At 56.0% G+C, this 12855-nt stretch overlaps 3 protein-coding genes across 9 annotated transcripts; 2 read left to right on the top strand and 1 right to left on the bottom strand.

Moving 5' to 3' along the window:
- Positions 1-1183: 1183 nt before the first annotated feature.
- On the bottom strand, positions 1184-1972 carry RPS28 (ribosomal protein S28). Of its 3 annotated transcripts, none has more exons than XR_007709158.1 (4): positions 1868-1972; positions 1747-1794; positions 1480-1666; positions 1184-1308 (listed from the first exon to the last, which is right to left on the bottom strand). XR_007709158.1 is itself a non-coding variant. In XM_035568156.2 (4 exons), exons 1-3 carry the CDS (start codon positions 1904-1906, stop codon positions 1544-1546), a joined length of 210 nt encoding a protein of 69 aa, XP_035424049.1. In that variant the 5' UTR covers positions 1907-1972; the 3' UTR covers positions 1184-1308; positions 1540-1543. The 3 variants fall into 3 exon arrangements, 2 of the variants coding, with proteins under 2 accessions (XP_035424049.1, XP_035424050.1); XM_035568156.2 differs by having other exon boundaries at positions 1540-1666; XM_035568157.2 differs by having other exon boundaries at positions 1510-1666.
- Positions 1973-1987: 15 nt separating this feature from the next.
- On the top strand, positions 1988-3278 carry NDUFA7 (NADH:ubiquinone oxidoreductase subunit A7). Its single transcript, XM_035568117.2, has 4 exons — positions 1988-2091; positions 2190-2239; positions 2588-2737; positions 3020-3278. The coding sequence occupies exons 1-4, from the start codon at positions 2041-2043 to the stop codon at positions 3114-3116; spliced, it is 348 nt and encodes a 115-aa protein (XP_035424010.1). The 5' UTR covers positions 1988-2040; the 3' UTR covers positions 3117-3278.
- A 2128-nt stretch (positions 3279-5406) lies between these two features.
- On the top strand, positions 5407-11150 carry CD320 (CD320 molecule). 5 transcript variants are annotated; one of them, XM_050715641.1, is made up of 5 exons: positions 5407-5913; positions 7912-7989; positions 10343-10503; positions 10751-10937; positions 11040-11150. In XM_050715641.1, exons 1-4 carry the CDS (start codon positions 5472-5474, stop codon positions 10907-10909), a joined length of 840 nt encoding a protein of 279 aa, XP_050571598.1. In that variant the 5' UTR covers positions 5407-5471; the 3' UTR covers positions 10910-10937; positions 11040-11150. The 5 variants fall into 5 exon arrangements, with proteins under 5 accessions (XP_050571598.1, XP_050571599.1, XP_050571600.1 ...); XM_050715642.1 differs by having other exon boundaries at positions 11045-11130; XM_050715643.1 differs by lacking the exon at positions 11040-11150 and having other exon boundaries at positions 10308-10503; positions 10751-10888.
- Positions 11151-12855: the final 1705 nt, after the last annotated feature.

Raw genomic sequence — 12855 nt, forward strand, 5'->3', positions numbered from 1 at the left:
GCCAGAGAAGTGAACTCCAAGGTGGGCTTCTCCTTGCACTCAGAACTAGCCCCTGAGGGCTCTGTCACCAGAACCAGGGTAAATAATGCACCCTATGCTCTGAAACTAAAGTGACACCACAGAGGAATCAAGAGCTAGGTCAAGCAACAACACAGGCATGTCCCCAACAACTGCCTTCTCCAGACCATAAAAATCACAGGCCTGACCAGGGCACAGCTGCCACTTGCAGGAAAGAAAAAAAGAATTACAAATGCTCCTTCAATGCCAGCCTTGAACAACAGTCCTCGCTAACTGCTTAAGTTCAGCGATTTGAACGTTCAATTCCTTCAGCGCTCTCCCGAGCTTTAGGATTCTCAAGCCTTCATTCCCCCCTGTTACTGAAGTGCCTTAAATAAGCTTCAGAACATCGAAGGAGGAACACTCCCCATGGGACAGACACTCCATGATGGTGAGCACAGCATTAGGAGCCACAGACCTGACTTAGTTCAAACACATCACAAAACAGCATCGCTCCCACTTGGTCAAAAATGCTAGTTTGCCACAGGGGCAAAGTGCTTAAAAACCACCTCCTAAACTGTGACATTTCTCAGACTGATTCCTAACCCTTTCAGTCTTACCTCTACATTTATATCGTAGCCTAAAATAATAAACTCTTCTGGCTGATCTTGTGGTGGAAGGGAAAGCTGAGAAGAAAGTGAGATTGTTTTACCAACTCCTCTAAGGGGAGAGAGATGAGTGCTCTTTGTGGGCGACTGCCAGGAAAGACAGCAAGCAGTTATATTTATAGTAGCATTTATAGAATAGCTTACTGAGGACAGAAAAACAGAAGCAGCAGGAAGCCATTTTTCAAACTGGTACAAAGCTTGACTTTTGACTTGTTATCAGATTCTACAGAAGTCCATCAGGTATACCAGTGGCACTCTGCTGGTGACACACAGAAACACTTATCAGAGTGGTCAGAATTAACATTGCTGTAATCAAAACAAATTATTTTTGTTGCAAGTGACAAGATAACAAAACACAAGAACACAAATATGTCAAGATGAAGACCTAACGTGTAGCCCCAGTCATAAGTAGGGTGTGCTTTTGTATGACTGAACCCAACAACAAAAGGAAGGTGGGTGCACACCACGGCAAGCCAGAACATTCACACACTCAATAAGTGAGTCCTGGACAAAGGAGATTTGGAAAAAAAAACCTTTATTGTGTGAACAACACAAACGCCATGCTCCTCTCCATCTGTGACCTGCATCCAGCTGAGATGATGCACGCTGGTGGCTCCGAGTACACGGGACAAGTCTTCGTCACCTGAAAGGGAACAGCAGAGACTGTGTCTGCCCAGGGGCACGGCGCCAGCCCCCTCATCGCCCCTCGGGGGGTGGCGGGGCCGGGCAGTGCCGGGGGGAGCAGGGCACCCACCGGCTCAGGACCGGGGAGCGGGGCACCCACCGGCTCAGGACCGGGGAGCGGGGCACCCACCGGCTCAGGACCGGGGAGCGGGGCACCCACCGGCTCAGGACCGGGGAGCGGGGCACCCACCGGCTCAACGCAGCCGCCGGGCCTCGCGCTCGGACTCGAGCAGGGTGAGGACATCGCCCTCGCGCACCGGGCCCTTCACGTTGCGGATGATGGAGCGGCTCGTGTCGTCCATGAACTCCACGCGCACCTGCGGCACGGAGCGGCGTCGGCTCGGCTCGGCTCGGCCCGGCCCGGCCTGGCGGCGGCCCAGCGGCCCGGCCCACTCACCTGCGTGCACTGCCCCTGGGAGCCGGTCCGGCCCAGCACCTTGGTCACCTGCGGGCAGAGAACACGGCGTCAGCCCGGCCCGCGGCCCTCAGCCCGGCCCCAGCCCGCACCCGCCCCGCACCCTGGCCAGCTTGATGGGCTGCACGCGGCTCGTGTCCATGGCGGCTCCGCGGCTCAGGAAGGGAGGGGGCGGTCCCGCCGCTCCGCTTTATCTAGCGCCAAGTCTCGCGAGACCCGGCGAGCCCCGCGCGCCGCTCCCCGCCCCGCCCCGCCCTGCCCTTCACAGCGGCCAAGATGGCGACGGCCACCCGCCTCATCCAGCGGCTCCGCAACTTCGCGGCGGGGGTGAGGGCGGCCGCGGGGCGCCGCTCGGGTACGGGGGTGGCTGGGGCGGCCGCCGCCCCCGTCCCCGTCCCCTGAGACGCTCTCGCCTTGCCTTGCAGCGGGACCTCCAGGCCAAGCTGCAGCTGCGCTACACGGAGATCTCCAAGAGGTACCGGGGGCGCCGCGGTCCCGTCCCCTGAGGGCAGGGGGCTCTCCGCGGGCACCGGGGAGCCGAGGGGGCTGCCGCCGCCCCGCTCCGTACGGCCACAGCCACGGTGTGGGCAGGGACCTCAGGCTACTGCGGCGGGGATGCTGCCCACCCGGTCAGAGCGCCCAGGGCGCTGCCCCGTAACGCGTTATGTTATAATATCGTGTTCGTGTCGGGCCTCCCGGCTGTGCTGGGCACCTCACAGCCCCTGACTGACCCGTAGGAAGTACCGCAGCGCTTGTGTCGCGTAGCGCGGAGCCTCCCTGACACCCACCGACGCGTTGAAGCCCTTAAACTTTTCCCATCCAGAACCCAGCCGCCGCCTCGGCTCCCGGTGGGTCCCAGCCACAAGTTTGCCAACAACTATTACTGCACGCGGGACGGACGCCGAGAGGCTTTCCCTCCTATCGTGGTTGCGTCGACACAGAAAACCCTCGCTGCAGGGGCTCAGGCCAGCAGGTAGGTCTGACCTGGTCTGTCCTGCAGCTCTGCCGCTCTCGCTGCTGAACGTGAGCAGGTTTGAGCCTTGCGTGGTTTGTACCGAAAATACAGAGTTCTTTCAGTAAGTAGCATTGACTTACAGGTTAGAAGAAGGCTGAGCTAATTCTTTGTACTTGCCTCCTCTTGAATAAATAAATGAGTTGGCTGGAAATTGACTTTTGGCGTTAATAAAACCAACGCTCTCAATTTAGTCTGAGCACTATTAAAACCTCTTCTTCTCTCTTCCTTTTTCTACCCCAGTTCAGGTTCTGCAGTGACAACAGCTGAGAAAAAGCCAGTGACACCAGGGCCAGCAATTAAGAAGTGGGAAATTTCAAAAGACCAGCCCTATTTGTGAGAAATTGATAAGGCTGGATGTACAGATGTCAGTTCATGAAAAAGCAGTACTCTAATGGGCAAGCCTGCAGTGGATTTAGCTACAATGCTGCTGTATGGAACTTATCCTAGTTTTGCTGATGTATGACTAATAAATACATTTAAAGTTGTAGTTATCCTCCCATTTTATCTGTCCTGTTTGAATTGTTCAAATTATTTTAACAGTGTTTTGGATGTAAAGTTTTCTTGAGGGAATAGTAAGATAGTATACAAACCGGAGGTTGGGCTTAGTGGATTTATATGCCGTCTGTGGCCTTAACTGCTCCAAGATGAGACCCAGAAGCACAGCTGGAATATCACTGAAGGCCAGAGCTGAACAAAGCGTGCCTGTAGCTGCAAAGGACCTGATGATTTTATTTTCTGGTAAGAAACGTTAACTAGTCTATGGCACTGTTTGGTTCCCATCTGCATCAGTCATGCTCAGGATGGATTTAGCTCATCCTGCCACTACTCCCTTAAGGCTGTGATCTATGAAAAATGCTGGTACAGATTTTGGTCTAAAACTTCGCCTTGTAGCATGCCAGGCTCTTTGCGATACTCTGTGTGTGTTGGTTCAAAGGAATCCAGCTGCTTACTTTCACTTCCCAGGCCAGTTGTTAAGTCAGTCAGCAGCGAAGATCATTTCTGGCTCACGCAGCAAGCACCTGGTCCCCTGCTCAGCCTGCCCTGCTGCAATGACACGCATTTCAGCCACAGAGCACCCACCTGGGGGTGGTCCTGCCCATCCCCAGGAACAGCTGATTTGCCAGGCTTGTGCTGTGGTGTTGCCATGAGCTCTGCTGATTATTCTACAGCAAGTATATCTATTTTCCTGCAGCTGCTCGAAGATGCTGGAAGATTGCTGACAGGGTTATGCTGGGTCTTCAAAAAGTCAATTGTCTGAACGCATTAGTTGTATCCCACTGTCTTGACAGGACCAGCCAACAGAGCTTAAAAAATCATACACACAGTTGACAAGGGAAGACCGACCGATGTCATCTCCCTGGACTTCTGTAAGGCCTTTGACACGGTCCCACACAACATTCTGATCTCCAAATTGGAGAGAGATGGATTTGAGGGGTGGACCATTCAGTGGATAAGGAGTTGGCTTGAAGGTCACACCCAGAGAGTGGTGGTCAATGGCTCTATGTCCAGGTGGAGGCCGGGGACGAGTGGTGTCCCTCAGGGGTCTGTCCTGGGACTGGTGCTATTTAATATCTTTAACAGTGACACAGATAAAGGGATCAAGTGCACCCTCAGCAAGTTTGCAGATGGCACCAAGCCGAGTGGTGCAGTTGGTAGAACAGAAGGAAGGGATGCTGTCCAGAGGGACCTGGAAAACTTTATGAAAAGCCTATGTGAACCTAATGAAGCCTGAACACAAGGTGCTGCACCTGGGTTGGGGCAATCCCAGGCATGAGCAGGGACTGGGAGAAGAACTCATTGAGAGCAGCCCTGCAGAGGACTTGGGGGTTCTGGTGGACGAAAAGCTTGGCACGAGCTTGCAGCCCCGAAGGCCAACTGCATCCTGGGCTGCATCAGCAGAGGAGTGGGCAGTAGGGGAGGGAGGGGATTGTGCCCCTGTGCTCTGCCCTTGTGAGGCCCCACCTGGAGTGCTGCATCCGCGTCTGGGCCCCCAGCACAAGAAGGATGTGGGGCTGTCAGAGCGGGTCCTGAGGAGGGCCACGAAGATAATCAAGGGGCTGGAGCACCTCTCCTATGAAGGAAGGCTGAGAGAGCTGGGGATGTTCAGCCTGGAGAAGGGAAGGCTCAGGGGTGACCTCACTGCGGCTCACTGTTGGAATGGCTTTAGACTAAAAGAGGGGAGATTTAGATTAGATGTTGGGAGGAAATTCATCCCTCGGAGGGCGGCCAGGCGCTGGCACAGGCTGCCCACAGAAGCTGTGGGTGCCCGGTGGCGGTGCTCGAGGCCAGGCGGGGTGGGGCCCCGGGCGACCCGTGCCGGTGGGAGGTGCCCCTGCCCGCGGCGGGGGGGGTCGGGCCTGGCCGGTCCGTCCCCGAGGCCCCTTCCGAGCCGAGCCGTTCGCAGGGAAGCAGCGCCCCGCACCGCCGCAGACCAACGCTGCGGCGCCTGCCAGGCAGGGACCGGCGACCCGGGCGGAGCTCGCAGCCCCCTGACGGGCGGAGCTCGCTGCCCCCGGGGCCCCCCCCGCCACGGCCGCTGAGGGGGCGCTGAGGGGCGGGGCCGCCTGAAGGTCGCGCGCCAGTGCCGCTGGGGAGGGGGGCGGAGGCTGCGCGCATGCGCCGTGCCAGCGCACGCGGCCCGCTTTATAGGCGCGTGGCGGCAGCGGCGGGCTCTGTGTGCGTGTGCGGCGGGATGGCGCGGCGGCTGCTGCTACTGCTGCTGCTGCTGCTGCTCCTGCTGCTGCTGCCGCCGCCCGGGAGCGGTGAGAGCGGGCGGGCGGGGCCCAGCCGCGCCTCGCTCCCCTCCTCCCCATTGGCTCCCGCCGCGCGCTCCCCGCGCACGCCCTCGGCTCTCATTGGCTGGCGCCGCCGGCGCCTCAGGTGCGCGCCGCGGGCGGGCTGCGGGGGCCTCGCCTCAGGGGAGGACGGGGCCGGGCGGGCTCTGGCGGCGCCCCTCGGCCCCGGCCCCGGCCCCGCGGGCTGCCCCCCCGGGCTGTTCCGCTGCGAGGAGCCGCGCGGCGAGTGCTTCCCCCGCGAGTGGATCTGCGACGGCCACCCCGACTGCCTGGACGAGCGCGACGAGCGGGGCTGCGAGGCCAGCGGGAGCCCGGCGGGGCCGGGCGCCGGCAGCACAGGTGCGGGGCGGGGGCGGGCGGCGGGGGGGGGGGGAGGCGAGGGGCTGCGGGCTCTGCTAGGGGCGGGGCGGGACCGGGGGGGCGAGGCGGTCCCGGTCTGATGGGGTGTTAGCCCCTCTGGGGCCGTCCCGGTCATCGCAGCGGGCCTCGGGCGGTGTTTGTGGTTCGGGCGGGGGGAGCCCCACCTGAACTTCCTTCCGGGCAGCCAACGCTCAGCACCCCAGGGCCCCCTCGGGAAGTGCCTCTGAAGAGGTTTCTTCCCCAGGACGTGGCTCTGGCTGCCTCGGAACCAGCCGCTGCCACGAGGCTCTGCTGAGGGAAGTCGGAGAATCACAGAAGGTTTGGGTTGGAAGGGACCTCAAAGACCACCTGGTTCCAACCCCCGCCATGGGCAGGGACACCTCCCGCTAAACTTGGTGGCTCAGAGCTCCATGCAGCCTGGCCTTGAACACTTCCATTGATGGGGCATCCACAGCTTAGGTACTGGGGGTACTTAAAGGCAGGGCATCCACCTTTAGGTACTGGCAGGCCACTGTAAGTTCTCTACAGAGCTTTCTTTTCTCCAGGCTGAACAACTCCAACTCCCTCAGCCTGTCCTCATAGCAGAGCTGCTCCAGCCCCTTGATCATCTTGGTGACCCTCGTCTGGACTCGTTCTAATATGTCCCTGTCCTTCTTGTGCTGGAGGCCCCAGAGCTGAACGCAGGGCTCCAGGTGGGGTCTCACAAGAGCAGAGCAGAGGGGGACAATCCCCTCCCTTGCCCTGCTGGCCACGCTGCTTTTGATGCAGCCCAGGATACGGTTGGCTTTCTGTGCTGCAAGCACACATTGCTGGCTCATGTCGAGCTTCTCGTCCACCAACACCCCCAGGTCCTTCTCAGGGCTGCTCTCAGTCCATCCTCCACCCAGCCTGTGTCTGTGCTTGGGATTGCCCAACCCAGGTGCAGCACTTCGCACTTGGCCTTGCTGAACCTCATGAGGCTCTCAGAGGCCCACCTCTCAAGGCTGCCCAGGTCCCTTGGGATGGCATCCCTTCCCTCCAGTGTGTCAGCTGCACCACACGGCTTGGTGTCTGAACTGGACAAGCTGAAGGGAAAAGGATGGCGGGGGGGGGAAAAGAACCACCCGGGCAACCCAGCAGGATAAGAGCAGTAGCACAGATATTTGCTAGTGCTGAAGGGTGTGTTGGCACACCCAGGGCCATTTGTGTTTGTCTGCTGCCCTGCTCTGAGGTCCTCTGGAGCTTCCTCTGCCACAGGTCTTCGGGCTGGCTGAGGTGCTTCAAGTATTCCTTCAGCTTCCTGTCCCCCTGGGGGTCTGTGGGGTCTGGGAGCCGAAGCACCAGGGTTGTGGCATGTGCGCAAGATGCTGTGTTGGGATGCCGTGTCTGCCCCGGTTTGGCTAGTAGATGGGGAGGGGGGGGGTGAGCTGCATTGTGGCTGTTCTTGGGGCTTCCCGGTGCCAAGAGCAAGGTGCTACAGCTGTTGTCTGTAAATAACTCACTGTAGTACTTCACAGTTCTGAAGGCTGTTCCCAAGTCCTGGAGCTTGGTGGGTTTTAGCGTTAAACTGGGGACCACGAGAACAATTCATTTTCTGCCTTGGTAAATAAGGTAGCCCTCTTCCCAAGCACTTCTTGGGCATAGTTCAGAAGCTGGTGTGGGCCTGTGGTCAGAATGGATGCAGCCATCCTGCTGTGGGATCTGCTTTTAATCAGGCTTTCCTGCTTCTCCCTGCTTGGTTGCTTCCTTTATTGGCTTTGTCTCCTCTTACCCTAACAGTCTTCCCTGTCTAAGAGGGGTGAGGAAAATTTCCTAGCTTTCTCCTATTGTGTGGACTAACAGTAACAGGAGATAAGGCTTTGCTTCAAGCAATACGAACCTGTTGGCACACTTAGGGTGAACTGGGAACTCGGTCAGGTTTAGACTGGAGGCTGTTCTGAATGCTGATCTTAAGGTGACTGGGAAACCTGATGGACTTCTTGGTTTTTTTCATCACAGAGGCTTCAGCTACCCCTGTGCCTGGACGCACTCTGCCATCGAGGAGTCAAGGCTGCACGTGGGTGTTGATTATTGCAGGTATGTGAGGCTCGGAGTGCTGCACATGGTTTTGGCTCTGGGTTAGGCTATAATTGACTTGTCTAATGACATTTATTCCAGACTAGCATCAGTAGCTGTGTTCTGTGGGCTGGGAGGCTGTACACCATGGCTTGAGCACTTCTGGAGCTCTGACTTGGACAAATTGTGCCTTCCCCTTGGAAAGGCATCTTGTTGCATGCGGTCTGGCACTAACACTTCCATGCTGTCTGTCCATTATCCTTCAGGAAGGTGCTGATCTCTGATTGTTGAGCATCAGAGCCTGGTGCTGATGTCCAGACCAGGTGCAGTGAGTGGTTCTCTGCTTGTGCACTCTTCTCTTTAGTGCTCCTGAGCTGCCTGGTAGCTGTGGGTGGTATCGTTGCATGGGTCCAGTCCAAAGCAAAAAGCAGGTCTGACATCTTCAGTCTTGAAGAAGCATCAACTGAAGAACAGTTGATATCTGACAAGAGCCAGGCAGGCTTATTTTCCTGAAAGGTATGTTCCTTGCACCCCACATGCCCTGTGTGCGTGAGGGAGAAATGCCACCTTGCCCTGTTCCTGGCCTCTAGAGCTTCCCCCTCTGAGGTAGCTCTTCCCAGTTCTTCCTGCTGCTGGTCAGCCACATGCTCGGGCTTTCGGTTTGCCCTGAAGCAGCAGAACTCTCCCCTTCCCTTCTTTCCTCACAACCAGGCATGAGGACTCCTGTTTTGACTGCAGGGATCATTATTGCACAACCTAGTCTGAGAAAACGCTGGCTTCTTTCAGTAGTCTTGTGACCTGAGCACTCGTGCAAAGATATTAATTTTCTGGTGTGGATTTTCTTCTTCCACTCCGTACAAACTGAAGTAACACCAGATTTCTGAGCTAAAGGACTGTCAATAACCAGGTGTTTCTTTTCCTGTAACAGGGATCTCTTGCTGCGAAGCGATAAGGTGGGACTAAGTTCATTTCCCTCTCACTCATCACAGAAGCTGACTGAATTTGCACATTAAGCTCTCCTGTCTGGTTTGTTATTACACAAGAACGCTCTCCCTGGAAATGGGTCTGAGGTTGTGCAACTACTTTTGCACTGGAAATCGAACAGGACCTTCCCTGGTGCTGTGAAATCACCCCTCATAAAGGTGACAAATTCCCTCATTGTTCTTGCCCGCAAGGATTGTTAACACGGCTTCTCATCAGCGTGGCCTTGGACCCAAAGACTTTATTCTCCGTGAAACTAGAGGTGCAGTGCCAGGTGCTCCTGTTTTCTTCCCCTTCCAAACAAGAGCCTTTTGTTGCCTGCCCCGTTCTTCTGCCTGGATTTTGTCAGGTGTCGGGGAGTGGAAGCTTTCTCACCCCTTTCGGTAGGAGCTCACTGAATCCGCACAGATCAGACATACTGTGTTCACACTGGTGTTTCGATGCTGCTCCATCCAATGCGCTGTCTGACAGGCCAGCCACAGGGATGAAAGCTGAAAATCTTCCTGTCCACCTGAGCTCTGCGTGCTGCGCTGTCACCCCCAGACAGCACGGGGCAGGCAGCACCTCAGCACACTCCTTGCCAGCAAGGATCTCGCCCCCTGCAGAGCAGCACCTTCACCCCAGTGCTGGATTCTGGATGTTGTTTCCCTAATGTTGGAGGTGTCATCCGTAGGCCTCTTTTGCTGGAGGTTCTCAGTGTCTGGTATCTTGTTTTCAGCTTGAAATAACTGGTGTCTTGGGTCAAATGCTGTTGCCTCTGCTTTGTGGCATGCGCAACTGTTTGTGGCTGGCTCAGTGTTGTGCACTTTTGAGAAGAACTGACAGCATCGGAGGAGATTACCGAGCAGTGCCTCTAATTCAGCACTGACCTCTCTTCCACGTATTCCTTGCACAAGTGTTTAATGTGTGTAAAAGACAAAAAGCTGCTGCCTTGTCTGTTGCATTCTGTGCCTTGAGGTGAGAACCTGGCTTGCCATGCAAACTCTTGCCATCAGCCTCAGAGCAGGAGTCTCTTGCTCTTGGATAGCGTGCAAGCGTGCAGCTGTAACTCATGTGAGAAACTTCTATGAGAGGTATTGGAGTACTGGGCTATGCCAGAATGGTTATTTTTAGTACCAAGAGGTCATTTGCAAGGGTACACACAACCTTGTCTCTGTTTCCATAGGGACAATTGGAGATAGCTGTTGGTGAATGACACAGGAAAATAAAGAACTTGAAACTGTAATGACATCTCAATTTGTGTTGTTTTTTTGTTTTTTTTTTCACCCCAAGAAGCAGGGTACAATTTTCTCCCAAACATGGCAGTTACGCTCTAAAAACTCACCTCTTCCACCCCTCTCCTCCACCTCATTGGCCAGGGTCTCCATCTCTTCTATCTCCATACTGTCTCCAGCATTCCTGCAGAAAAGTAGCAGAAAGAGAGATGTATTCCCTGCCAAAAGGGGAAATTGCAAGACACAGAGACCACGTGAAGATGATAAAGGGGTCCGTCCCTCTTCCCCAGATGCAGAGGGAGTGATGAAGAAGTCACAGCTGGCACTCACCTGTGGGAAGGTAGGTTTCAGATGGGTCTGAACATCTTCAGTCTGCTCTCCACTCCCTTGACCTCAGCAGATCTTGGCTGGACTGGACTTGCAGTGTTTCCACCTCGTTCGAGTGAGCGGGTCGAACCCCGGAGGAGCTGGATGGCCGGGAGAGCACCGCTGGGCATCTGGCACAGTCTGCTCCCTGCAGCCTGCAGCTGGAGCTGCCAGTGGTTATGTGACCTCATCTAACACTCGTTTTGCTCTTCTGCCTTCAGGAGTTCCCTCCCGGTGCTCCTGCAGAGCCCCTGTCCTGTTTGTGGAGACGCAGTTACCACATCACAGGAATTGCCATATCTCCCCTCCCTTTGGCCAGCTGCGGGTTGGTGATAAGAGTCCCCTGTGCTGCTGGCAGAGGCTGCTCTGAGCCCTCCTGAGCCCAGTGCCCTGCTGTCCTGGTTTCAGGTAGGACAGAGTTAATTTTCCTCCTAGTAGCTGGCAGGGTGCTATGTTTTGGATTAGGATGAGAAGAGCACTGATAACATGCTGATGTTTTAATTGTTGTAGAACAGTGCTTACACCAAGCCAAGGACTTTTCAGCTTCTCGCTCTGTCCTGCTAGCGAGCAGGCTGGGGGTGCAGCAGGAGCTGGGAGGGGACAGACCCAGGACAGCTGACCCAAACTGGCCAAAGGGGTATTCCATACCATCTGGCGTCATGCTGAGCAATATATAGGGGTGGCTAGCCGGGGTGGGGGGGCCGGCTGCTCGGGGATAGGCTGGGCATCGGTCAACGGGTGGTGAGCAATTGCATTGTGCATCACTTATTTCGTACACATTATTACTATTAATACTATTATTATTATTATTATTATTCTTTTCCCTGTCTTAATAAACTGTCTTTATCTCAACTCACAGACTTCACTTTCCCGTTTCTCTCCCCCATCCCGGAGAGGGAGGGGGGAGGGTGAGTGAACGGCTGTGTGGTGTTTGGCTGCCAGCCGGGCTAAACCACAACACTGGGTTTGTGCATTTGTTCAAATTCTGTAATTGGGAGACCGGGACCTGTATCAGTTTTGAATTGTCACACCCTGGGCAAGAGGACTTGGGGAGGGTGGATTGGCATGGACAGATGGGGAAAGCAGGTGCTGCCGTGTCTGCGTGGCCCTGAGGAGACTCCAACACACACCACCTGTACTGGGAAAATGAAATACAGGCCTGGAAAAGAGAGAATGGAGCGGGTGGACATGGGAAACACCACTGGCACTTGCACTGGGGTGCTACTGCAGAGCAGGTGACAAATAAGAGGCTTGGACAAGAACAAGATGGAAAAGCAAGACTGCACGAGCTTGTTCCTTTTCCATTAGAGCAAATGCAAGGCGGGGTGCCCAGCAGAGCGGGAAGGTGCTCTAGAAATCCCAGCAGGACAGGGCTAAGCGAGGGCTGTTACTGCGATAGCTGACTGGCTTGTGGTGTCAGGGCCGTATGGCAGAGGTCAGCTGTCACCAGCCCATCCCCGATCATCCTCTTAGCTTGAGCCCTTGAGCTGAGGCTTGCTGTCCTGTTATGCTGGGCACAGCCACTTGCTGGGTGCAGTGGGGAGCAAGGCTGGTGTGTGAACTTCAGAGGGGCAGCCTCTTCCCACCGCAGGGTCTCGCAGGCTCTGCGTACTGATCTTTGAGTGTTTCAAGCTTGGAAAAAAGCCTGTGTTTGTGGGCCTTGTACAAAAACTTGGAGCATGTCGGAGACAGTAACTTCCCTTCCTCTGTCCCATGCCAGAAGCGTTTTTATTGTCCTCATCTCCAGGCTCAAAGACTTCAGTTGTGGAGTCTGAGCTGCCTTTCAGCCTGATAGCAGCTTTGTGCTTCGGGTCTCTGCATTTTGAAGTCACAGAATGGTTTGAGTTGGAAGGGACCTCAAAGCCCACCCTGTCCCACCCCTGTCGTGGGCACAACCCCCCCCCCACCAGCCCAGGCTGCCCCCAGCCCCTTTTCTCCTGGTTTCCATCTGTCACGTTCTGCATGGAGCTCCACTGCTTTACCAGGCTGTCCTGCGCAAAGGGGATGTGGACTTCTTCCTCCTCCAGTGTTTGGCAGCAGCCGCGGTGATCCCCACAGCTGGGGGGCACTGCCAGGGATGGGGCACCCACAGCTCCTCAGGGCAGCCTGCGCCAGGGCTTCACCAGCCTCGGGGAAGGATTTCTTCCCAACAGCTCATCTGAACCTACCCTCTTTTAATTTAAATCCATCGCCCCTTGTCCTGTCACTACACCCCCTGACAAAGAGCTTTCCTGCAGCCCCTTTAGGTACTGGCAGGCCGCTGTAGGTTCTCCCCGAAGCCTTCTCCTCTCCAGGCTGAACACCCCCAGCTCTCCCAGCCTGTCCT

The sequence above is a fragment of the Cygnus atratus genome, chromosome 26 (genome assembly GCF_013377495.2).
Source record: "Cygnus atratus isolate AKBS03 ecotype Queensland, Australia chromosome 26, CAtr_DNAZoo_HiC_assembly, whole genome shotgun sequence".
In the NCBI taxonomy this organism is placed as follows: Eukaryota; Metazoa; Chordata; class Aves; order Anseriformes; family Anatidae; genus Cygnus; species Cygnus atratus.

What these genes read in the sequence shown, in the direction of transcription:
- NDUFA7 (XM_035568117.2), top strand. Translation starts at nt 2,041, where the DNA reads ATGGCGACGGCCACCCGCCTCATCCAGCGGCTCCGCAACTTCGCGGCG. An exon ending in TACACGGAGATCTCCAAGAG is followed by an intron (nt 2,240 to 2,587) that starts GTACCGGGGGCG and finishes TTTCCCATCCAG; the next exon opens with AACCCAGCCGCCGCCTCGGC. An exon ending in GCAGGGGCTCAGGCCAGCAG is followed by an intron (nt 2,738 to 3,019) that starts GTAGGTCTGACC and finishes TTTCTACCCCAG; the next exon opens with TTCAGGTTCTGCAGTGACAA.
- RPS28 (XM_035568156.2), bottom strand. Translation starts at nt 1,906, where the DNA reads ATGGACACGAGCCGCGTGCAGCCCATCAAGCTGGCCAGG. An exon ending in AGCCCATCAAGCTGGCCAGG is followed by an intron (nt 1,795 to 1,867) that starts GTGCGGGGCGGG and finishes CTCTGCCCGCAG; the next exon opens with GTGACCAAGGTGCTGGGCCG. An exon ending in CCCAGGGGCAGTGCACGCAG is followed by an intron (nt 1,667 to 1,746) that starts GTGAGTGGGCCG and finishes TCCGTGCCGCAG; the next exon opens with GTGCGCGTGGAGTTCATGGA.
- CD320 (XM_050715641.1), top strand. Translation starts at nt 5,472, where the DNA reads ATGGCGCGGCGGCTGCTGCTACTGCTGCTGCTGCTGCTGCTCCTGCTG. An exon ending in GCCGGGCGCCGGCAGCACAG is followed by an intron (nt 5,914 to 7,911) that starts GTGCGGGGCGGG and finishes TTTTCATCACAG; the next exon opens with AGGCTTCAGCTACCCCTGTG. An exon ending in TGGCACTCACCTGTGGGAAG is followed by an intron (nt 10,504 to 10,750) that starts GTAGGTTTCAGA and finishes TTCTGCCTTCAG; the next exon opens with GAGTTCCCTCCCGGTGCTCC.